A 25,567-nucleotide genomic window follows, 5' to 3' on the forward strand; every position below is an offset into this window, starting at 1 on the left:
GCTCACACCTATAGTCCTAGCTAGGAGGCTAGGATCTAAGGATCTCAGTTCAAAGAGACACTAGGCAGAAAAGTCTGAAAGACTCTTTCCAACAAATGAGCAAAATGCCAGACTGGAAACATGGTTTAAGTGGAAGAGTGCCAGCTGAGACTGAAGAAGTATCTTGTGGACTCTTCTGCCTAGGCTGGCCTGAAACAGAAATCTTCCTGGTCTCAGCCTCCCAAGTAGCTCAGGTCACAGGTGTGAGTGAGCCCACTGGTGCCCATCTGAGGTATGGGCGCATCACGGTGGCCCATCTCCAGGCCTCTTTTATCAGCTCAACAGGGCTGATACAAACTGAGGTCAGACCTCCAGCATTCTGGCTACAACAGAATATATGGAGGAGGGTTGTATTTGCTGCTTAAACAACAACAAGATATCTGCAGAGCACACCTATTTCTAAAGAAAACAAAATTGGATTATGATTCCTAATGCAGGAACAGAAGAATTAGAACAGTAGGACCAAAGCATAATAATATGCTGAAAGAAATAAAGGACGAGAAAATGTTCTAAGATAAAACAAAACCAAAAAGGCATAAAAAGATAAACTGGAAATATGACGTATGAAAACTAAAACAGATGGAAAAGAGCAGGATAGGCAAAGTAAATAGACAAGGGTCCCTGAGCTTTTGTGCTCAACGCTACCTCTCTACCACTTGAGCCACAGCTACACTTCCGGTTTTTTGTGGTTAATTGCAGACAAGAGACTCATGGACTTCCCTTCCTGGGCTGGCTGCAAACTCTGATAATCAGATCTCAGCTTCCTAATTAGCTAGGTTTACAGATATGAGCCACCAGTGCCAGGCTTCACTTTCCTTTTGTTTATTCTACCTTCTAAGGATTAGTTGACAGTAAAGCATAGCTCACAAGGATTAACTGCACACTGAATTGGTAAGGAATGAACAAACAGTCCCTTCCCCAGCATTCCTTAGTCTCAAAGTATAGGAGGTCACACCAGAGAGAAGCAAGTCAGAAAGGCTAACCGTAACAAAAGCCACACAAGAAATTTTAATTGACACAAAAACTTTGACCACCTGTATATACTTTTTATTTTATTTTTTATTTTTTTAGATCAACCCAATGTGAATTAGGTAAGACCCACACAACCCATATTCCAGAAGAGGTTATTTTCAGAACACTGGAAAACCAGAAGGCTGTTTGGAACCCATATAGCTTCCCTTCAAAAATTATGCAAAAGACTCTGTTAGGAGCTGGGCACCAGTGGCTCATGCCTGTAATCCTAGCTACTCAGGAGGCTGAGATCTGAGGATCATGGTTCAAAGCCAACCTGGGCAGGAAAGTCCATGAGACTCTCATCTCCAATTAACTACCAGAAAACCGGAAGTGGCACTGTGGCTCAAGTGGTAGAATGCTAGCCTTGAACTGAACAACTGAGGGACAGTGCCCAGGCCCAGAGTTCAAGCCACATGAGCCCCCCAAAAAAAGACTGTTAGGGCTGGGTGTGATGTCTCTCACTTGTAATCCTAGCTATTCAGGAGGCTGAGATGTGTGGATCAGGGTTCAAAGCCAACCCAGGCAGACAAATCTGAGACTCTTATCTCCAATTAACCAGAAAAAAAGCTAGAAGCAGAGCTGTGGCTCAAGTGGTAAAACCCTAGCCTTGAGCTTAAAAGCTCAGCAAGAGACCAGGCTCTGAGTTGAAGCCCCAGTGCAGGCACAGAAAACAACAACAACAAAAACCCAAATGTAAAGACTTCTTCAGGGGAAGGGAGTTAAGCTGGTCACTGAAGGCAGAACCTGACATCATTCAATATGACATCTTGTTTATAAAGCTCATTTGTTGGAGAGAGTCTTTCAGACTTTTCTGCCTAGTCTCTCTTTGAACTGAGATCCTTAGATCCTAGCCTCCTAGCTAGGACTATAGGTGTGAGCTACCAGCACCCAGCTGAGACTCCATTTGGTAGAAGCTGGGAGTGATGTTGTGTGCCTGTCACCTTGGCTACAGTAGGAAGTATTTTTTTTAAGTGTAAGAAGGGAAAAAAAAATGTTTAAAAAAAAAAAGTTCAGGAAAAAAAAATCCAGCCTATGCTGACATCAAACCACAGTCCTCAGATCTCAGCCTCCCGAGTAGCTAGGATTACAGGTGTGAGCCACCGGCACCTGGCTTAATGAATTTCTTTTGCTAAAGGCTAGTATTCTGCCACTTCAGCCACAACTCCACTTCCAGCTTTTATTATTTTGTTGGTGGTGGGGCTTGAACTCAGGACCTGGGCTCTGTTCCTGAGCTGTGTTCAAGGCTAGCGCTCCAGCACTTGAACCATAGTGTCACTTCCAGCTTTTTCTGAGTAATATATTAGAGATAAGAGTCTCATGGAAGGCGCTGGGAAGATGGCTCAGTGGTAGAGCGCTTGCCCTGCATGCCTGAGGCCCTGGGTTCGATTCCTCAGCACCACATAAGCAAAAAGAAAAAAGCCGCAAGTGCCGCTGTGGCTCAAGTGTTAGAGCGCTAGCCTTGAGCTGAAGAGCTGAGGGACAGCACCCAGGCCCAGAGTTCAGGCCCCACAACCGGACCCAAAAAAAAAAAAAAAAAAAGAGTCTCATGGAAGCTGGGTGCTGGTGGCTCACACCTGTCATCCTAGCTACTCAGGAGACTGAGATCTGAGGATTGCTGTTCAAAGACAGCTTGGGCTGGAATGTCCTGTGAGACTCTTATCTCCAATTAAAACACTAGAAAACTGGAAGTGGCTCTGTGGCTCAAGCAGTAGAGCACTTGCCTTGAGTGAAGAGCACAAGGACAGCGCCCAAGCCCCATGACTGACAAAGGAAAAAAAAAAAAAAAAAAGGAGTCTCATGTATTTTGCTGCCTGGGCTGGCTTCAAACTGCGATCCTCAGATCTCTCTCAGCCTCCTGAGTAGCTAGGATTACTGGCATGAGCCACAAGCACCCAGCTGCACTTCCATTTTTTTTTTTTTTTTTTTTTTGTTGGTTTTGGGGCCTGAACTCTGGGCCTGGGCGCTGTCCCTTAGCACTTCAGCCCAAGGCTACTGCTTTACCACTAGAACCACAGCACCGCTTCGGCTTTTCCTGATTAGCTGGTGCTGAGGAATTGAACCCAGGGCCTCATGCATGTGAGGCATGTGAGGCATGCACTCTTCCCAGCCCTCACTTCCAATTTTTTTTTTTTTGGGTCCGGTCATGGGGCCTGAACTCTGGGCGTGGGCGCTGTCCCTCAGCTCTTCAGCTCAAGGCTAGGGCTCTACCACTTGAGCCACAGTGCCACTTCTGGCTTTTTTCTTTTTTCTTATGTGGTGCTGAGGAATCGAACCCAGGGCCTCATGCATGCAAGGCAAGCACTCTACCACTGAGCCACCTCCTCAGTCCCTCACTTCCAGTTTTTAAATGGAGATTAAGTCTCACAGACTTTCCTGCTTGGGCTGGCTGCGAACTGTCATCCTCAGATCTCAGATCTCAGATCTGAGTAGCTAGGATTACAGGTATGAGCCACTGAGACTGGCTGCTATATGATTATTTTTAGATGATTACTAACCCTACTGTAATTCCTTTGCTTCAGAACAATCAGAAACTGTGTCTTAACAGTAAACTATAACCTGCTTTACTGGCGAGCACACTCTTACCTCACTTATATTGGAATCTGTTATCCGCCCTTGGGTACTCATTATCTTAATCAGCCTATCTTTTATGTTAGGAGGCAAAGGCTTAATGTCTGTGATGTATCTGGAAATGTTCTCCATGAAGCACCAAAGGCACCTGAAATACAAATACAATCACCAGTTACAGTGTCCCTACTAGTTGTTCTTATTTTCTAGCTGTGTTGGTACTTGGGCTTGAATCAGAGCTTTACATTTTTGCTTGTGTTTCTCCCCTCCCCACTCAAGGCTGGTGCATTACCACTTGAGTCATACCTCCACTTCCAGCATTTTGCTGACTATTTGGAGATAAGTGTCTCACAGACTTTCCTGCCTGTGATGGCTTTGAACCATGATCTTCAGATCTCAGTCTCCTGAGTAGCTAGGATTACAGGCGTGAGCCACTAGCACTGAGCTGGTTGCTCCTTTCAATGCTGTGTATTACCATTTTGCTTTTTCATGAACACAATTTACCTTTTCATTAATGTTTAAAAAAATCTTGAAAAAACAGAAAAAGCCAGAAGTGGTGCTGTGGCTCAACTAGTAGAGTGCACGCCTTGAGCAAAAGAAGCTCAAGGACAGTGCCCAGGCCCTGAGTTCAAACCTCAGGACTGACACCAAAAAAAAAAAAAAAAAGAAAAAAAAAGAAAGAAATTATTTGGGCTGGGAAGGTAGCTTAGTGGTAGAATGCTTGCCTAGCATGCATGAAGCCCTGGGTTCAATTCCTCAGTACCACATAAACAGAAAAAGCCAGAAGTGGTGCTGTGCTCAAGTGGTATAGTGCTAGCCTTGAGCAAAAGAAGCTCAGAAACAATGACCAGGCCTGGAGTTCAAGATCCAGGACTGGCAAAAAAAAAAGAAAAAAGAAAAAGAAAAAAGAAAAAAAATCTCGATTTCACAGGACTCAAAATCTAAGTGTAGCTGGGCACCTGTGGCTGACACCTGTAATCCTAGCTACTAAGGAGGCTGAGATCTGTGGTTCTCAGTTCATAGCGAGCCTGTGCAGGAAAGTCTGTGAGACTCTTATCTCCAATCAACCACTAGAAAACTGGAAGTAGTGCTGTGGCTCAAGTAGTAGAATGCCAGCCTTGAGCTGAAGAGCTGAGGGACAGTGCCCAGAGTTCAAGCCCCATGCACCCCCCCAAAAAAAAACAACTAAACTAAAAAAAACCCTCAGTATATGCAAAGTCAAAACACATTAAAAATTAATAAAAGGAAGTAATTTATTTAGTTGTCCTTTTCCTAATTCTTTTAAATTCTAAGACATGGTTACTAGCACCCAGATTTGAAGACCACAACTTGAACTTGGTACCTGATACTTTTTGCTCTTTGGCTAATGCTCTACCAGCTAAGCCACGCCTTCAACTCCCAGATTTCAATTATATCTTCCTATATCAACTTTAAATTAGACTCCACTCATTTCAAGTTTTTATTTCTTAATCCTGCATTGTTTCTCTATTTTGTTAAAAAAATTGTGTTAAAAATTTTGTTAAAATATTTTGATAAAAAATTATGTGGGTTTAAAAAAATCATGTGAAGCCAAGAAACAGTAGATCACATCTGTAATCTTAGCTAAGATCTGAGAATCATGGTTCAAAACCATTCTGGATTAGAAAGTCTATGAGACTGTTATCTCCAATTAACCACCAGTAAACCCGAAGCAGTAGTGTAGCTCACAGTAGCAGAGTGCTAGCCTTGAGTGAAAAAGCTTAGGGATAGCACCCAGGCCCTGACTTCAAGTCCCATGACTGACCAAAAAAACCCCACAAACAAACAAAGAAACAAAAAACAGTAATGAAATCATTAGAGGGAATTGTCACAGAGATTGACAAAGAATTAAAGTCATGCAGACACTTGTTCTTTTTTTTTTTTGTAGGTTGTGAGGCCTGAGCTCTGGGCCTGGGCGCTGTCCCTCAGCAATTCAACTCAAGACTAGAGCTCTACCACTTGAGCCACAGCGCCACTTCTGGCTTTTTCTGCTTATGTGGTACTGAGGAACCGAACCCAGGGCCTCAAGCATGCAAGGCAAGCGCTCTACCACTGAGCTACCTCCCAGCCCCGACACTTGTTCTTTTTTGTGTTTGCTTGCCAGTATGGGGCTAGAACTCAGTGCCTTGTGTTCTCCCTTGGCTTTTTCAGTCAAAACTGATGTACTACCACTTGAAGTTATACATTTACTTGGGCTTTTTGCTAGTTAACTAGAAATAAGAGTCTCACAGACTTTTCTGCCCAGTCTGGCTTCAAATCACAATCCTCAGATCTCAGCCTTCTGAGTAGCTAGGATTATGGTTGTGAGCCTCCTGCATCTGGCTAGACTCTCTTATTCTTGCATGGAATTATCAGAACAGGCAATAATCAAGATCCTGAAGGAATTGAGGATAAATAATTGGCTCTAAGATATTCTGATTTGGTATATTTACTATTTCAAGCTGAAAGCCCTCCACCACATGATTTTTTGGTAGTATTAGGATTTGAACTCAGGGCCTTGCACTTGCCGGGCAGGTGAGGTGCTCCACTACTTGAGCCACATCCCCTTTCAGCTGAAGTTGAAAGTACTCGAGTCCATAATTGCGCATGTATGCGTGTACACACACACACACACACACACACACACACACACACACACACACACACACACACACACACACACACACACACACACACACACACACACACACACACACAGAGGTCTGGGTGCTGTCTTAAGCTTTTTCTCCCCCTCAAGGCTAGCATTCTACCACTTGAGTCACAGCTTCACTTCTGGATTTTTTGGTGGTTAATTGGAGATTAAGAGTCTCACAAACTTTCCTGTTCAGTCTAGTTTCAAACTGTGATCTCAGATCTCACCCTCCTAAGTAGCTAGGATTACAGACCTGAGTTACCAGCCTCTAGACTTTCTCTTTCCTTTTCTACAGAGAGCAAGCCATAAAAATTCCTTTGAGGAGGGTACCTCCCTTGCACCAATGCCAGAAAGGCTGGAATTGGGCACTGTTGCCTGGATGGCTTCTGCAAACAAATTTGGTGAAGCAGCAGTTTGTATTAGCTTTACACTTTCCCAGGACAGCTCAGCCACTCCCCAACACATCCCCAGCCCAGATCCATTTCTCATTTTCTATCCTCACGTTCTCCTTTGTAAGCACTATAAAAGCTTCCTGTGTTGGCCCTTTCTCAAATGACTCATTCTCCTGTGGGTCTACATGTACAAGTAAAAATAACACTTGTATGCTTTCCTCTCCTTCATTTGCCTAATTTCATCATCACTAATTTCATCAGTGGCTACAAATTCCAACCATCTAAGCTCATATGTTAAAGAAATAAGTATGAATTTTATTTTTGTCTACAAATACCCAATACGTAAGTTTATACTTACAAATTAATGAGATCATATACTTATTTTTCTTATTTGCATAAGTTAATTTTACAAAGAGGTTTCGTTGTGTCATTTCCTACACACATATCATATACTTTATCAAATTTACTTCTAGTATACTTTTTTTTTTTTTTTTTTGGTCAGTTGTAGGGCTTGATCCCAGGGCCTGGGCACTATCCCTGAGCTGTTCTGCTGAAGGCTAGTGCTCTACCACTTTGAGCCACACCAGTTTCGGGTTTTCTAGTTGATTGGTAATAAGAGTTTCGCAGACTTTCCTGCTCTGTTTGGCTTCAAACTTTGATCATTTTATCTCAGTCTCCCAAGTAGCTAGGATTACAGGTGTGAACCTCCCCTGCTTTTTTTTTAAGTATTCAGTGAGGTTTCCTTATTTTTTCCCCCCTGCTGCCCTAGGGCTTGAACTGGACCCTGTCTCTGAGCATTTTTTTTTTTTTTTTGGTCCCTGAGCTTTTATGCTCGAGTAGCATTCTACCACTAGACCCACAGCTCCACTTCCAGCTTTTTTGGTGGTTAATTGCAGGTGAATCTCCTGGACTTTTCTGCCTGGGCTAGCTTTGAGCTGCAATCCTCATACCTCAGCATCCTCAGTAGCTAGGTGTATGCTACAGGTGTCCAGTGTTCTTAGTCTTTTCATAATATATGTGTAATATACTTTGATCATATTCACCTCTCAGCACCCTTTCTTCCTTCCCCCTCTCATTGGTTCTCCAACGAAACACTCGTATTTTATTTTTGCCAGTCCTGGGGCTTGAACTCTGGGCCTGGGTGCTCTCTTTGAGTCACAGCATCCTTTTCAGCTTTTCCTGAGTTTATTGGAGATAAGCATCTAATGGATTTTCTTGTCCAAGCTGGCTTTTTTATTTTTATTTATTTTTTTTGGGGGGGGGTCCGGTTGTGGGGCCTGAACTCTTGGCCTGGGCACTGTCCCTCAGCTCTTCAGCTCTAGGCTACAGCTCTACCACTTGAGCCACAGCGCCACTTCCGGCTTTTTTCTTTTTGCTTATGTGGTGCTGAGGAATCGAACCCAGGGCCTCAGGCATGCAAGGCAAGCGCTCTACCACTGAGCCATCTTCCCAGCCCCTCCAAGCTGGCTTCAAACTGGGATCTTCAGATCTCAGTCTCCTGAGTAGCTAGGATTACAGGCGTGAGCCATTGACTTGTGACTAAAACATTCATACTTATTAACATGTCATATGATTACTTTTACTATTACTGTTTTTTTAGGTCCATGAGAGAAAATGTGATATGTGTGTGTGTGTGTGCTGGTCCTAGGATTTGAACTCAGGGCCTGGATGCTTTCCAAGCTTCTTTTGTTTAGGGTTCTACAACTTGAGCCACAGGTCCACTTCTGGCTTTTTGGTGGTTAATTGGATGAGTCTCATGACGTTCCCTGCCTACGCCAGCTTTTAAACCATGATCTTCAGACCTCAACCTCCTGAGTAGCTGGTCTATAGATGTGAGCCACCAGCACCCAGCAATACTTGTCTTTCTTGAGCTTAGCTCATTTCCCTCAACATCATTAACTCTAGTTCATTCTTTTTCCTTCAAATGACATAACTTCGTTCTTCCTTATGGCTGAATAATGCTCTGCTGTATCCATACTGTCTTTCAGTTGTTGGGACACCTAAGCTGAGTCCATTGCTTAACTGTTGTGAATAGTACTGCAATAAACATGGATCTGCTGGTATCTCTACTTGTGTTATGTACAATGCTTTAGTTATAGGCCTAAGAATACTGTAGCAGGTCATACTTTTAGTTTTTCTAAGTGACCTCCATACTTATTGTAGTGGTGCACTAAGTTACATTTCCACCAAACGTTTCAGGTTTTCTTTTCCTCCTCCTTTTTGTCAGCAATTGTTTTTCTTTCTCTTCTTTATTTTTTTAGGGTTTGTGTGACTTGAATCAGTGCCTCATGCTCTGGTTTGGCTATTCTTCTCACACATCCACATCCAATTCTAGCTTTTTTTTTCTGGTTAATTGAAGGTGAGTCTCTCAGATTTGCCTGCCCAGGCAACCTTCATCCTAAAATCTCAGCCCCCTGAATAGACGGGATTATAGGTGAGAGCTACCAGCACCCAACTATTGTGTTTTTGTTTGCTTGCTTTTGATAATTGCCATTTTGACCAGCGTTGATGGAATATTAATATTTGCTTTATATTTCCTTTAAAACTAAGGATGTTGTACATTTCTCATGCATGCTTCTTCTTTTGAGAACTGTTTGTTCAATTCATCTGCCCAAATACTAGTTGACTTATTTGTTCTTGAAGTCTTTAACATTTTAACTTTTTATATTTCTGGATATTAATCCTTTCAAGAATAGCTTGCACAGAATTCCTCCCATTTGATATTGTCTCTTCATTCTGACATAATTTCAATTTTTGATGTACTGACTAATTTGGATGGATCACATATCTTGTTGCTCTATTTCCTGAACATCTAAGAGTCCTATTCAGAATATTGTCTCTGTCTATATTTTGTAGTGTTTTCCCTGTGGTTTCCTGTAGTAATTTCAGGTCTTACCATTAACTTTTGTGTGTGCATGTGTTGGTACCAGAGTTTGAACCTTGATCCTCATATTTCAGCCTTCAGAATAGCTAGGATTACAGGTGTGAGCCACAGCAGCCTACTTTGCCTCTCATTCTTACTCTTCTTATTGCATTCCCTCTTGAATCCATGTCTTTGGATGTGCAAATGCTCAATGCTGTTGTCACCTGGAAAGGTTGGAAGTCAGGATCCAGTGGGTTGTCTATCTTGCTGAAGAAAGAATCCAGGGGCAGACACACAGGAGTTTCACAAAGCAAGGTTTATTAAGGTGAAGTGCAAAAGTATACTCTAAAGTAGACAGAGCAGGCAGTCCTAACGAGTGACTGAGTGCTCATTCTTATGTTGACGACCAATGGCAAGGCTAAAGAGATGTTCATAATTATGGACCCTTCTAGGAACAGGGGATAGCTTTTCCAGGTCTGACTAGAGAGATTTCCATGTAAGGTCATTTGATCCAGATGTATTGCATTCATAAACTAACCTGTTGAACTAAAACCCATTTGTACAAGTACTTAAATGTAATTTTTTTTTTTAAAAAAAGATAGTGATCTGGTCAGGTGCTGGTGGCTCATGCCTGTAATCCTAGCTACTCAGGAGGCCCAGATCTGAGGATCACAGTTTAAAGCCAGCCCAGGCAGGAAAGTCCATGAGACTCTTATCTCCAATAAACCACTCAGAAAAACTGGAAGTGATGCTGTGAATCCAGTGGTAGAGCTCTACCCTTGAGTTGAAGAAACTGAGGGATAGTGCTCAGGCCCAGCATTCAAGCCTCACAACTGGACAACAACAAAAACAAAAAAAGATGGTGATTTGTAAGGTACCTGTACCCTAGCTATTCAGAAGGCTGAGATCTGAGAATGGCAGTTCAAAGCCACCCCAGGTAGGAACGTCTATGAGACTTATCTCTAATTATCACCAAAAAGACTGGAAATGGAGCTGAAATTCAAGTGGTAGTGCACTAGCCTTGAGCAAAAAAGCTCAGGGATAGCGTCCAGGCCCTAAGTTCAAGTCCCAAGGCCAGCACAAAAACGAATAAAAAACAAAGCCAAAAAATACTGCCACCTTAATCATATGTGAATAAGATCCTCTGCTTACCCAGTTAATGATTCTGCAGCATTAAGGTGAAGGAAGCCACATGGGTAGGAGTTCACAAAACCATCAGAAGCACAGAATGTAAATGAGGGTGTTGTAACAAGGATGTGGGCCAAGGATAGAAGCAGAACAGGAGTCAGAAAGCTCTTGTGGAAGTTCCTTGTGGCTGGCAGCTGGGTCCAACCCTGCCCTCCTGCCTGATACTATCTATCAACTTGCAAATATTATTTCCTTTATAGAGCTGTCTCCTGGCTTAAATGTTCTTTTTTTCACCAGAAATTTCAAAAATACTCTGCTCATCCCTATTTCCTGGTACTGTTCTGCCCTCAATTACCATTATTTTTTTTTCTTTTTAAAATTATTTTTATTGGACTGGAAGGTGGCTCAGTGGTAGAGTGCTTGCCTTGCATGTATGAGGTCCTGGGTTCGATTCCCTAGCACCACATAAGCAGAAAAAGCCGGAAGTGGCACTGTTGCTCAAGTGGTACAATGCTAGCCTTGAGCTGAAGAGCTAAGGGGCAGTGCCCAGGCCCAGAGTTCAGACCCCACAATGGAGGGGGAAAAATTAGTGTTATTATTAACGTATACAAAGGAGCTACCATTACCCGTTATTTATTTATTTTGTTTTTAGTTAACTATTTATTTTGTGCCAGTACCAGGGTTTGAACTCAGGGCCTCCCACCCCAACTTGGCTTTTTCACTCAAGGTTAATGTTTTTTTTTTTTTTTTGTCAGTCCTGGGGCTTGAACTCTGGGCCTGGGCGCTGTCCTTCAGCTCTTCAGCTCAAGGCGAGCGCTCTACCACTTGAGCTACAGCACCACTTCCGGTTTTCTGGTGGTTTATTGGAGATAGGAGTCTCACAGTCTCTCCTGCCCGGGCTGGCTTTGAACCGTGATCCTCAGATCTCAGCCTCCTGAGTAGCTAGGATTACAGGCGTGAGCCACCGGCGCCCGGCTCAAGGTTAATGTTGTACTATTTAAGCCCCATTTTCACTTCGGGCTTTTGACTGGTTAATTGGAGATAAAGAGTATCACAGATTTTCCTGCCTGGGCTGTTTTCAAACTAGATACCACAGCTCTCAGCCTCCTGAGTAACTAGGATTACAGGTGTGAGCCCCCTCGCCCAGATCACTATAATTAACTATAGTTATTTATAAACTTGTACTAGTCTCATCAGATTGCACCTCACTATGCATGAGATGGAAATCCGCTCTGTTGCTCCCCTGGCATGGCCCACTGACCCTCCTTGCCTTACCTTGCCTCCCCCCCCACCACCCCCAATTTTCCCAGAATTCTCCTCTCTGAAATCTTATTGGCTAATATCATCCTGAAAGTGTGCCACCCTTGGCACCAGAAGGATACCCTATATCCCACAGCAGTTTGCCACAACCACATTCCAAGGAACGCTCATTCCTCAGCTGTACTTGTAGCCTGTTCTTTTTTTTTGGGGGGGGAGGGGTCCAGTTGTGGGGCCTGAACTCTGGGCCTGGGTGCTATCCCTGAGCTCTTCAGCTCAAGGCTAGCACTCTACCACTTGAGCCACAACGCCACTTCCAGCTTTTTTCTTTTCGCTTATGTGGTGCTGAGGAATCGAACCCAGGGCCTCAGGCATGTAAGGCAAGCGCTCTACCACTGAGCCACCTTCCCAGCCCACTTGTAGTCTGTTCTAACCTAGGTTCTCCACTCATTTCTCCCACCTGCCTCACTGTTACTTGGAGTCCTTCTACAGCAATGATTAAAGCCTGTTCTGATTTGTTGAGGTTTCTGCCTTCTTTCTCTCCTTTCGTCCGCTTGATCTTTCCTAACACTTGATTTCACACAATCTGTGGCAAAGAGCCACACAAAGCATGTGTGTTCTTTAAATTTATGCTCACATGTCAGGTATGGTGGTACACACATGTAATTCTAGCACCTGACTGGAGGATAACAGTTTTGAGGCCAGCCTACATATAGGAAAATCCTGTCTCAATAATAATAATAATAATAATAACAACAGCAGCAGCAGCAGCAGCTGGACACCAGTGGCTTATACCTATAATCCTAATTATTCACAATTCTGAGATCTGGGGACTGAGGCTCAAAGCTAGCCTGGGTAGTAAAGTCCATGAAATTCACTCCAATTTACCAATAAGGGCCAAAGTAACTCCATTTTGAGATTAACCCCACCATCTTGTGCTGGGCTGCCCTCAGAGTAACCCCAAGAGCGGAAAAAAAATAACTCTTGGATAAACCACAGGTTGCCACCAACCTTGCCCACCCTTAAGAAACAGAACAATTGCCCAAGTGTTCCAGGAACAGAACATAATGGTTTTGCAACCATCAAACTGTCAAATGTGGACCAATAGTTCAGAAAAAGGGCAGTGTGGTTCGGGTGGACTCAAGCCTCAGTACATGGGGCAATAAAAAAAATGACTATGCAATCTTTATAAATGTTAACCAATCATGTAACTGCTTGTGTGGAAATTTTCTAAACTTGTTTGTTCAATACTATAAAAGCTGTGCTGATTTTGTGCTCGGGGTCTCTTAGCGTCACCAGTTACTGAGTGCGCGGAGCACCAAGCTCAAGCTTGCAAATAAATGACTCTTTTGCTGTTTGCATTGGTCGTGGTCTCTGATGGTCTTTTGGGGGTCCTGAGTCCGTGTACAACATCAGCAAAAAGCCAGAAGTGGAGATGTGATTTAAGTGGTAGAGCACTAGCCTTTAGTGAATAAGCCCAGTGAAAACAGAAAGCCCTGAGTTCAAGCTCCATTACTGACATCCACACACAAAATAAATAAATAAATAGTGAAAATAAATAAATAAATAGTGAAAATAAATGCTCTATGGATTTTACTTGTACTGGCTTCTGATCTTCAGGACAGCTTGATGATATTTTCCATTTCTAGACTCTATCACTGAAGTCCAGACAGGTATATGATTTGCTCATGATTGTAGAACTAGTATGTATTAAATGTATGAATAGATCTATGGTAGTCTATCTTCATACTTTCCATTCTTATCATTAAGGATGGAAATAAAATCCCATTTGGATCTGATGTAAAACTCACCAATAACTGATGCAACTGGGCATTAGTGCTTCAGACCTTGTAATCCTAACTACTCAGGATGCTGAGAACTGAGGCCCAGACAGGAAAGTCTGTGAGACTCATCTTCAGTTAACCAGCAAAATGCTTAAGTGGAGCTAGGGCTTAAGTGGTAGAGAGCCAATCTTCAGTGAAGATTGAGCATAAGGCCCTGAGTTCAAACTCCAGTACTGGCATACTGGCACAGATGCGCACGCACACGCACACACACACACACACACACACACACACACACACACACACACACACACAAAGAGAGGAAGGATGAAAAGAAAAGGCTGGGGGCGGTGGCTCATCCCTATAATCCTAGCTACTCAGGAGGCTAAGATTTGAGGATCCCAGTTCTTAGCAAGCCTTGATGAGAAAGTCCATTAGATGCTTATCTCCAATAAACTACTCAATAAAAGCTGGAAGTGGCACTGTGACTCATGTAGTTGAGTGCTAGCCTTGAGCACAAAGAGACTCAGGGACACCACACAGGCTAAGTTCAAGCCCCAGGGTCACCAAAAAAGAAAAGAGAGCAGGGTGCCAGTGGCTCACGCCTGTAATCCTAGCTACTGAGGACGCTGAGATCTGAGGATTGTGGTTTCAAGCCAGCCTGGGCAGGGAAGTCTATGAGAGTCTTATCTCCAATAAACAACTAGAAAAACCGGAAGTGGTGCTGTAGCTCAAATGGTAGAGCGCTCACCTTGAGCTGAAGAGCTGAGGGGCAGCGCCAAGCCCAGAGTTCAAGCCCCACGACCGACCAAAATAAAAAAGAGAGAGAATCTTGGCTCACAGCTGTAATCCTAGCTATTGAGGAGGCTGAGATCTGAGGATCAGGGTTTGAAGCCAGTCCAGGCAGAAAAGTCCCAAGAGACTCTTCTCTGATTAATGCAAGTGCTCAAGGGCTAGCCTTGAGCAAAATAGCTCAGGTATAGCACCCAGGCCCGGAGTTCAAGCCCCAGGACAAGAAAGAGAGAGAGAGAGGGAGGGAGGAAGGAAGGAATCAAGCAAGCAAGCAAGCAAGCCAGGCTGAGATCTGAGGATCACAGTTCAAAGCCAGTTTGGGCAGGAAAGGCCATGAGACTCTTATCTCCAATAAACCACTAGAAAACTGGAAGTGGTGCTGTTGTGGCTCAAGAGGCAGAGCGCTTGCCTTGAGTGAAGAGCTGAGGGACAGCGCCCAAGCCCAATGTTCAAACCCCATGACCGACAAAGAAAGGAAGAAAGGAAGAAAGAAAGAGTGAGGGAGGGAGGGAGAGAGGGAAGAAGAGAGAGGGAAGGAGGGAAGGAGGAAAAGAGGGAGGAAGAAAAAAAAGAAAGAGGGAGGGGAGGGGAGAAAAGTAAAAGAACAATAATGCCAGGTATTTCCCTCAGGTCTCTACTGAGTTCCAAATTCTCCCACGGGAGAATCGAGGATTTCCCTTGTACTGACAGTGACTGCTGCCTCAGGGCCAAGAGCTTAGGGGATGACAAGCCAAATCTCATAGTTTAGAGGGCCTCGTGCAGCTCAACTAGATTGTTCTCCTTCGCCTTCAACCGTGGCAACTCCTAATGGACTCGAGGCTCCCGATGCCATTGCCATGGTAACTGCAGTTTCTGTGTGAAACGTCGTCGTGTTTCCACTTGCAGGGCAGGCTTCCGGTGCCGTCCCGAGGTGTCCGGCCCACCCCTCCCTGGGGTCCCCGAGGTGGGTACTGCCAAGGCCCGCGGGGCGCGAGGCCCGGACACCGGCCGGAGGGGCCCCGCGCATGCGCCAACGGCGCCCAGCCAGCACCGCCGTTCTCAAACCCCTACTCCCCGGGGTCCCCGGTTTCCTGTCACCCCCCCCCCCCACTCGCGGCGACTGGGCAGGGTTTTACTGGCGGTTTTGGAGAGGCATCTGGAGACTGAGACTAACGGAGGCCCGGGATGCTCGCCGAGGGGAGGCCCGCCCCGCAGACCCCCGCTGCACAACGGTCCTCGGCTAGGAGACCCTCAGCACGAACGGGCCTCGGTGGGGAGGGGAGGGCCGCGCGGTCCGGCTGCCCGGAGGGGAGGCGGGGCGGGTGCACTCACAGTTCCAGGAGCTGACTGACCCGCCGCTGGGAAGGCATCGCGGCCCGCCTCTCTCGCAGGCCTCTTCCTCAGTCTCAGAGCCACCGCCACCCCAGCCAGGGACCATCGGCCAACTGCCGTCTCCCGCGCGAGGCGTAGTCCTGGTGACGTCACGCAGAGCCCGGTGACCAGGGAGTCCCGGGCGGGGGAGCGTCGTGGCCTCCGGGACCGACCTATGGAGGGCTGTGCTGAAGGAGTTGTGAGAAAAGATCGACGAGCCTTAAGCCATCGCGAAGCACCATGGGAGTTGTAGTTCTTCCTGAGCCGGGGGGGGGGGCTCAGGGAAGTTTCTCCAGAGTTCCAGTGGCACAGCAGCCTGGGAGAGTTCCGTGGTGTCCAGGGACGGCCGAGAGGTCAAGGTCATAGGACAAAGGGCCACCGAGAGGTCAAGGTCGTACCACAGAACATGATTGGTGTCGCTCCTGCTGCAGCGATGCGCTGGTGGCTGGGACCGGCTCCTGGCAGTGCACACGCATGCTCGCGGGAGTACGGATCCCTGTGCTTTCATACCCAGAGTGACTGCCCTTTACTGGTTTAGTTCTCGAGTATGATGTTCTATGGGAACTGAATCAGGGAGACAAAGAAGCTTTAAGAGATGGAATTGTGAGTGTAAGGTAAACAGGTCTAAGAAAGGAGCGGATGGAGAGCACACCAGATGATATTCGGGCTGCCCTGCCGTGTATCCCGGAGAGCACAAGGCCAAAGGGGCAACCCCTCCGCAGGCCCAATGGGGCAAAGGATCCACACTGGATCCAGATGTGACCTCAGGTTCTGGGACCCTCCCCAGGTCCGATGGGAGTTGTGAGGGGATGGCGGGATGGCCAAGGACGTGACCATGGAGGAGGGGGTGGGGGTGACTGTTTCCAGGTGTGCCAGTTACCTAGGTAAAGCAAGTACTGGGAGGAGATTTATGCAGGAGGTAGGGAGGGCAGGTTCCAGGGCAGACTGTAATAATTCCCACCAAAAATTCAAAGTACCTGAGTTACTATTCACTGGCAGAAAGTTCCATTTTCTAGCCTCAGTCCCTCCTTCAGGAAACTTACCCTCTCCCCTGAGCCCCTTTCCCTTGAAAAAGAATATCCATGGGAACAAAAATGTGAAATCGGAAACATCAAGCCAAGGGCTGGTGGCTCACACCTGTAATCCTAGCTACTCACAAGGCTGAGATCTGAGGATCACATTTCAAAACCAGCCCAGGCAGGAGAGTCTGTAAGACTTTTCACTCGAGTAAACAATCAGAAAAGGAAATGGTACTGTGGGTCAAGTGGTAGAGCGCTGGTCTTGAGCTGAAGAGCTGAGGGACAGCGCTCAGGCCCAGAGTTAAAAACCCACAACCAAAAATAAAATAAAATAAAAATAAAAAAGCAAACATCTCTCCCTCTCTCAAGTTTCTCAGGCTGGCAACTTTGCAGTTTACCACAAACTTCGCTGAAGGCCAGTGACAACCTTGAGGCTTATCACCAGCTGTACTGAGTTGCTGTATTAGTCAGGAGCTTATAATAAAAATCATTTCGGGAGCTGGGAGGGTGGCTCAGTGGTAGGGTGCCTTGTATGCATGAGGCCCTGGGTGTGATTTCTCAGCACCACATAAGCAGAAAAAGCCGGAAGTGGCGCTGTGGTTCTAGTGGTTGAGCACTGGCCTTGAGCTGAAGAGCTGTGAGACAGCACCCATGCCCAGAGTTCAGGCCCAGGACCAACAACAACTGTTGTAAGGTAAATCATCCCAGAAGTTACATTTTAAAATATAGAATATTGGAGTCTTTATTATACAGTTAACAGGTTGCAGACTGAAATACCCCATTTTCGGATGCCCCCTCACAGACCACCAGAGACCACGATCAATGCAAACAGCAAAGAGTCGTTTATTGCAAGCTCGAGCTTGGTCCTTGGCGCACTCCGCAACCGGTGACACTAAGAGGCCCCGAGCATAGAATCAGCACAGTTTTTATAGTATTGAACAAACAACTTTAAGGAACTTTTACATAAGAAATTACATTATTGGTTAACATTTAAAGCAAGCTAAGCTAGGCAAATATGATTGGTTGACCTTTACAGGAAAATATCCTTGGTCCATAGCTTGACCACAAACGGTTATGAGTCACACCTGGATCAACAGTATGCATGGCATGTTTTGCCCTGGGCTCTGAAGAACTGGTTGGTCAGAACATTATATGGTTTTAACTGAAATTCTTAGCTCATGGTCACTCAGGGGCAAAGTTACTTGGGGGCTAGCACCTGCCTTAAGCAAACACCATCTATGGCTCCAAGAATTGTGTATGGCTTTCTGTCATAAATTCCTAGCATTGGGGCTAAAGTGGGCCACGAGTTAAGTCGCAGAACTGAGATGGGGTCTTAAGTAAAATGGAATTGCTTAGGTTTTTCACAGACTGCCAGTTGTTACAAAGGCCTGCAGCAGGCAAATACACATAACACAGCTAGGAAACATGCTAAAGAGGAAGAAATAACAAGAATACCACAAAGCCAATTCAGCTCCAATGGAGAGCTGAATAGGGATGTCATGATGACTGGAGACAGCCAGGAGACAAGACATAGGACATGGTCACAGAGACACAGGTGGCATGGTGTCCTGGCAGCTGGACTGGTCCAGGCCTAAATAGGGATGGCACAGGGTGGGCAGATCCTCAGGACATTCCCAGTCCCAGGTAGTGGACTGACAGATTCAGTAACCAATCAGCCAAGTCCCCACCCCTGCCTCCAGGGGTCTAGGCACACCCCTTACCTGGGAGGCAGGTGATGGGCAGGGGCTTTTCCTGCCCCCATCATGAAGACAAGATGCCAGACCCTACTATCCACCATGTGACAAATATGGCACTAGCCAGACCTGAACTTCATAACAAAAATCATCTCTGCAAAGAAAATTTCAGTGCACCCCCAACCATGGGAATGAGTTTCTAATGTTTTGAGAACCATGGAACAAGTTTCTAATGTTTTGAGATTTAAAATATACTACCCCTTCTCAAAGTTATGTTTGACTTCTGTAAGCCAAAGATATGTGTTAGCGAAATGAGCTCCCTTCCCATAGCTTAGTCCACACCTTCCCTTCCACAGTTTAGCATGCTCCCTTCCTAGGCAACAGTAGACCCAAGTAGTAAAGGCAGTAAATAATCAACTTCTAGCCCCCTTTACCTTGGGATGGCACTTCTCTGGGGCAGCTACCACCATATAAGACAACAGGAGCCCCTTAGAGTGACCTTCAGGTCTGGCCAGCTGCAGGACCCTTATCTACTATTTGGACAGCAACCGTATATCCTAGTCTGCCATGATGAAGTCCCTGGCCCACACGTCTGTAAGGTCCGCTCCTGGATGGCTAGCAGACTCCACCCTCCTCACAGCAAAGTCTCCACCCAGTACCTGCATTACCTAGGCAACTGGGACACCTGGAAGAGGTCACATCTGCATCCGCTGAGGTCACATCTGAATTTGATGTGGCCACACCTTTCCCTGCCCATACCCTACATAAGGCCTAGCCCAGGCCCAGATGCTCTCTTGCTGTTCTTTTCTTGCTCTCTCTCTTTCCCAGCCACGTGGAGTGCCAACCTTGCCTGGTCCCATCAGGTCTACTGAATAAACCTACCCCTTACCTGAATACCACGTGAGTGCTGCTGTTCTTACCCCTCTTTCTGCTCTTTTCTAGCTCTTTCCTCTCTCTTTCCCAGCTCTCTCTCATTCCCAGGCCTTTCCCAGTCACGTGGAGTGCCACCCTTGCCTGGTCCCAGCAGGTCTACTGAATAAAGCTACCCCTTACCTGAATACCACGTGTGTGCTGGTGCAGTTCTTACTCGGCTACCTCTTTTTAAAAACCTAACAACGTCCACACCAGGGTCTTTGCCTCCTAGTCTCTTCCAGCCCCTTCTAAACCCTGCCCCCCTAGGTTATATAGGTCACCTCAGACAGTAGCCAGTGCTGCTTCTCACTTCTCTCTTGTGAGAAGGAGCCTTGCCAGCCTCTTTTCCTGGAAATAAATGTACTTGGCTATCTAAGTGATTCTCTGGCAAAGTCTAATAATCTTTCATTTAATCTTGCAAAATGTTTTGACTTTTTGTAATAATAGCGTTGATAGTATTGATCATGCTAAGTCAAAATTAGGTTTTGCCTATGCTCTTGTGACTCAAGGCTAAGTTTTGCTTCTGTAACCTTGCTTGTTTGGTTTGGTAAACATCACCTACTTGTAACCCCTTCCTATGAAAATCCCTAGCTCTTTGGGCTAGGGACAGATGCCATGTGGCTAATAGAAAGGCTTCCAGCCAGTTTGATTGATTGCTGGTGACTCATTGATGTGGGTTCAAGTCCCACTGGTCCTGGGAAGCTGGAACACTACACAGACCTTACAGGGAGTCTTTATTAGAAAGTAACTGCAAGTGGACTCACGTCCCAGAGGACCCGCAGCCCCATGTACAGTTATTACAAAGCTTATTAAAAGTAAAAAACATACCCAGGCAGACATCACATGGTATGGGGACTAGCAAAGTGTGTTCTACTGAAGCAAAGCAATAGGGAGAACAATCTGGGGCAATCAAGGCACAGTTAGCTGTGCCTTGGAACAATCAAGGACAACCAGGGGCAAGTTATTCTCTGGAGCAAAACTTTTCTGGAGCTAAACAACCAACCCATGATGCATCTGCAATTCAAAGAATACACTTTTATAGTGCTTAACAACTCATAACAGCTAAGAAGTCCTCTGTAGTTCAAAGAACTGGCTGAAAATTCCCCAGCATGTTAAGATGCCAAGATGGTGATGAGGACAAGATGGCATTACTTAGCTCCAGTAACCATATTTCATTCTATAAATCATTAATATAAAGATATGCAAAGATGAACTTACTTGGCCTTATTTTATCTTTTTTTTTTTTTTTTTTGGTACTGGGGATTGAACCCAGGACATTGCGCTTGCTAGGCAAGCGCTTTGCCACTGAGCTACATCCCAGCCTTTACTCAGCCTTATTTTAGTGAAGAGGACATTCCATAGCTCAGAACTGCATTGAGGGGAAAGAGTAGGACTTCAGGTCAGAGAGAAGGGGCATCTTTCAGGTAGAATTTATTCTCTTTTTCTCTGTTTTTTTTTTTTCCATCCACTTTTTGTAGAATTACTTTGTTAATTCTATGTCCAAGCTTCCCTTAAATTCGTCTAACATTCGGATGCTGCAGGGAGGAGAGTCCACCAATCAGAGACAGCCTCATGCAAAAAGATGAATTTATTGGGGAAGTGGATAGCTGACAGGCCAGGAACATAGCACAGACTCAGAAGCTGAAACTGTGACCCTGAATGGCCCATAAGTGTAGAGGGGAAGGGTCTCCTAGTGTTAAGGGGACCCAAAACTGACTCCATCTTTAATGCACTAGGAGTTGGCCCTGCCCCTGAGAATCAAAATACCAGTTTCCCACAAATACCTCAGGGTCAGGAAATATGCTTTTGCCTGCCAAAATGTAAGCCTCACCTTTTGCCCACCAAATTCTCGCACCAATTCAAACCAAAATGATAGGTTAGTTTTAAACAGCTAAGTTTTATAAGGCAGACTGTAACTCCATTGGCCACCTGCCTGATATGACTACAAACCCATTGGTCACCTGTGTGTGGGCAGACCTGACTGCATGGATTTTGCCTTTAAAAACCCCAGCTTGAGGACCGCTTGGCATTGCAGTTTCGGTCTGTGCTGTGTCCCTGGCTGGTCAGCTATCTATTTCCCCAATAAAGTCATCTTTTTACATGAGACTGTCTCTGAGTGGTGGACTCTTTTCCCCATAACACAAGCTAGGGTTTTTAAAGGCAAAAATCCATGCGGTCAAGCCTGGCCTGCAGGCCAATGGGTTTCCAACACACACAAAAGACTGCATAGTCACACAAGACTGAAGCCCAATAGACTAGGAAAAATGAGGTACGGTCAGCTAACAGCAAATACAGGAGATATTCCTTCATGTACTTCCCTTAAAATTAAGGGAACTGAAGTGGACCCTGAGATGAGGCCAAAGCTGGTCTGATTCCATTTTGAGCTCTGTCTTTGTTTTAGGGATTTTAGATTTGATGGGCCTAGTTCCCCGGAATGAAAAAATAAAATGCATCTGGTCTCCCTTCCCTTAACAACCTTAATCCACCCCTGATTGTTGAGTTAAAGACTGACTCTTAATCTGGGCACCGATGGCTCACGCCTGTAATCCTAGCTACTCTGGAGGCTTGAGATCTGAGGATCTCGGTTCAAAACCAGCCCGGGCGGAACATTCGTGAGACTCTTATCGCCAATAAACCCCTAGAAAACTGTCGGGAGCCAAAAGTTGAGTCTCTCAACATAATAGGCTTGACTATCTCACTGGAACATCTTGAGGCTGAGTTTACAGAACCACTCTCAGGAATCCTACCCTCATCCTGCCCTAAGTAAACATCCTGCAACTGCTAACGACCACCCTTTCCCCCTGCCCTAAGCAAACATCCTGCACTGCTATGGCCAATGAAAAAGCTTCCTTAATGGCCAATGAAAAAGCTTCCTTATTCCAAGCATATAAATACCCCTGTGTGAAAAATAAAAATTTGCAGCTTGATCAGAACCCTTGTCTTGCTGTCATTCTTGGTGTCTCTTGTCCCTTCATTCCTTCTAGCTTAGGTTTACTGCCCTCGTTGACATCCTGTGGGTCGGGACAGAAAACCAGAAGTGGCGCTGTGGCTCAAGCAGTAGAGCACTTGCCTTGAGCTGAAGGTGCACAGGGACAGCACCCAGGCCCAGAGTTCAAGCCCCATAACCGCCAAAAAACAAAACAACAACAACAAAAACAGACTGACCCATAAAACAGATAGGTTGTAATCTGGCTCCAACTGGCGACACCACATGCTTATGGCAAACCCTGCCTTTTGCATGTGCTCTGGTTAACTCTGCCTTTTGCCCACCAAAAGTAGACCTCACCTTACCCACTAAATTTGCATGCTATTTTAAACCCAGGTGACAGGCTGCTTTAAACAGCCATTACAGACAAACAGTAACCTCATTGGCCACCTGTGTGTGGTCTGGTATGATTGTACAATCCTTTGTGCATGTTATGATCCCATTGGTCACCTGCATGTGACCAGGCTCTACCTCATGGATTTTGCCTTTGAAAACCAAAGTATGGAGGCTGCTCGGGGTTGCAGTATCAACTTCAGAGCCTGTGCTGCTGGTCTGTATAGGAACCTTCTCAATAAAGTTGCTTCTTTGTTAATGTAGTAGGAAGACCCCCTACTCAGGCAGGCAAGCCCACCTAGTCATCCGGAGTGACAGAGCCCACTGCAACAAAGTTGTTAATAAAGAAGCAACTTTATTGAGAAGGTTCCTACGCTGACCGGCCAGGGCCGCAGCACAGGTTCAGGAGCTGATACTGCGACCCCGAGTGGACCACGGTCTTTGTTTTTTTGGTGTTTTTTTTTTTTTTGGGGGGGGGATCCAATCATGGGGCCTGAACTCTGGGCCTGGGCGCTGTCCCTCAGCTCTTCAGCTCAAGGCTAGCGCTCTACCACTTGAGCCACAGAGCCACTTCCGTCTTTTTTCTGCTTATGTGGTGCTGAGGAATCGAACCCAGGGCCTCAAGCATGCAAGGCAAGTGCTCTACCACTGAGCTACCTTCCCAGCCCCTGTACTTTGGTTTTTAAAGGCAAAACTCACGAGGTCAAGCCTGGTCACGCAGGTGACCAATGAGATTGTCACACACCCAAAAGATTGCCCAGTCATACTAGACCACATGCAGGTGGCCAATGAGGTTACAGTTTGTCACATAATGGCTGTTTAAACCAGTCTATCACTTTTGGTTTAAATGACTCACAAATTCAACAGGTAAGGTGGAGCTTACGGTAACTATACACAAAGGAGGAGTTTAGTGGAGTTTACCATAAGCAGGTGAAAAAGGTGGAGTTTACGGTAAACTCCTGTTGTTGCCAGTATGAGCCAGATTACAACCTGTTTTAATAGTCAGTCCTTAACAGGTTGTTAAGGGGAGGGGACCTAGAGGCATTCTTTCCATTCCAGGAATTAGGCTGGTTGGAGCCAAGGTCTAGTTAACCTTGTTTAAAGGTTTTTTTTTTTTCTAAAATCCCTAAAACAAAGGCAAAGCCTGGAGAGAAGCTGTACCAGTTCAAGTCTAGTCTCCTCTCAGATACTACTTCAGTTAACAATTCTGTTGCGGTGGGCTCTGTCACTCCAGACGACTAGGTGAGCTTGCCTGTGTAGGGGGTCTTCCTACTACAGGAACAAAAGTCATTTTGAGGGAAATGTAAGGAACCTAAGCAACTCCATTTCACTTAAGACCCCCATCTCAGTTCTGCAACTTAACCCTTGACCAACTTCAGCCCCAATGCTAGGAATTAGGACAGCAAGCCTTGCACAAACAATTCTCGGAACCACAGATGGTGTTTTCTCAAGACAGTATGTCAAGGTATCTGAAATTCCAGAACTGCCCCTCTTGGGGTCTGGTGAGCATTATCTAAACCAGACACCCTGCAGTTTAGCACCTATCCTCTTGAGACTCCCCTGTGGTGCAAGCCAACCAGTTTAAAGTACGTCAGCCCCTTGATTTAACCAACAACTTGTTTCTGGTCCTTTCCAGCTTTTTTTTTTTTTTTGTGGGTCATGGGGCTTGAACTCTGGGCTTGGGCGCTGTCCCTCAGCTCTAAAGCTCAAGGAGAGCGCTCTACCACTTGAGCTACAGCGCCACTTCCGGTTTTCTAGTGGTTTATTGGAGATAGGAGTCTCACGGTCTTTCCTGCCCGGGCTGGCTTTGAACCGCGATTCTCAGATCTCAGCCTCCTGAGTAGCTAGGATTACAGGCATGAGCCACCAGCGCCCGGCTCCTTTCCAGCTTTGTAGTGCGCCAATCATACTATAGAGTTGTTTTATGATTTTCCCATGGTTTGTAGTCATTTGTTACAAGAAGTTATGATGTATGCAAAGCCCCTGCCTTCCCTCAAAAATGTATAAAAAGTGCTGTAACCCTGGGCTCGGGGCCTCTCAGCGTCATTGGCTGCTGCCATGTAAGCGTGGGGACCAAGCTCGAGCTTGCAATAAATACTCCTTTGCTTTTACATTGGTGACGGTCTCTGGTGGTCTTTTGGGTAAGGATTTCCGAATTCAGCTTTACAAATGAAGCAGGATAACAGGGAAACTGAGGCCTGGTGTAGGTGAGAGACCAAAAATAAGTTTAGCAGTAATTTCAAACAAAACTATAAGGAAAATCTGTCATCTCTTACTGGAAAATAAGTGTTAGTTCTGCTCCAAGGCAATAATACAGTAAAAATTACTAAGAGGTCAGGCCGCCCTGACCAGTCCAGGAATTTGAGACCGCTCTGACTGGTTAACACACCTACCCTAGCAGGAAGCAATTTAGTGCAGGAAATGATTTAGGAACAGCACCCTCAATTTAACATTCCTGTGGTTAGCCCACCAATGAGATGCTTGCTATGTATGATTTAACCTATCCTATAGCCATTAAGCTGGAAAGCCTCTTCCCTTACTTACTACACATGATTATACGACACATGATTATACCCCCTAACCAATGAGCTTGAGACAAGATTCATCCGCAAACCGATGACCAATCACATAACCAATGTTGTAATGATCCTTCCCCCTGCTACATATTCAATAAAAACCCTGCTGGACAAGGGGTTGTGGCTCACATTTTGGACTTGCTGCATCAGGGAAGATTTGTGAGTCCTGCTTGAGCTGTAATTGTTAGGTTTTTAAAAAGAGGTAGCCGAGTT

The 25,567-nt window shown here is 45.6% G+C and overlaps 1 protein-coding gene across 1 annotated transcript in view; it reads right to left on the reverse strand.

Annotated features, from left to right (window-relative positions):
* Amn1 (antagonist of mitotic exit network 1 homolog) overlaps window positions 1-16,038 on the reverse strand; it is a 52,329-nt gene extending 36,291 nt beyond the window's left edge. The window contains exons 1-2 of the mRNA XM_070038451.1: window positions 15,796-16,038; window positions 3,637-3,769 (exon numbers count right to left, since the gene is read on the reverse strand). Coding sequence (XP_069894552.1) covers window positions 3,637-3,769; window positions 15,796-15,833 — 171 coding nt within the window. The 5' untranslated portion in view covers window positions 15,834-16,038. The remainder of the gene's footprint in view (window positions 1-3,636; window positions 3,770-15,795) is intronic.
* Between the last annotated feature and the right edge of the window lie 9,529 nt (window positions 16,039-25,567).

This window comes from Dipodomys merriami, unplaced genomic scaffold (assembly GCF_024711535.1).
Source record: "Dipodomys merriami isolate MVZ:Mamm:240054 unplaced genomic scaffold, mDipMer1.0.p SCAF_10, whole genome shotgun sequence".
Taxonomy (NCBI): Eukaryota; Metazoa; Chordata; class Mammalia; order Rodentia; family Heteromyidae; genus Dipodomys; species Dipodomys merriami.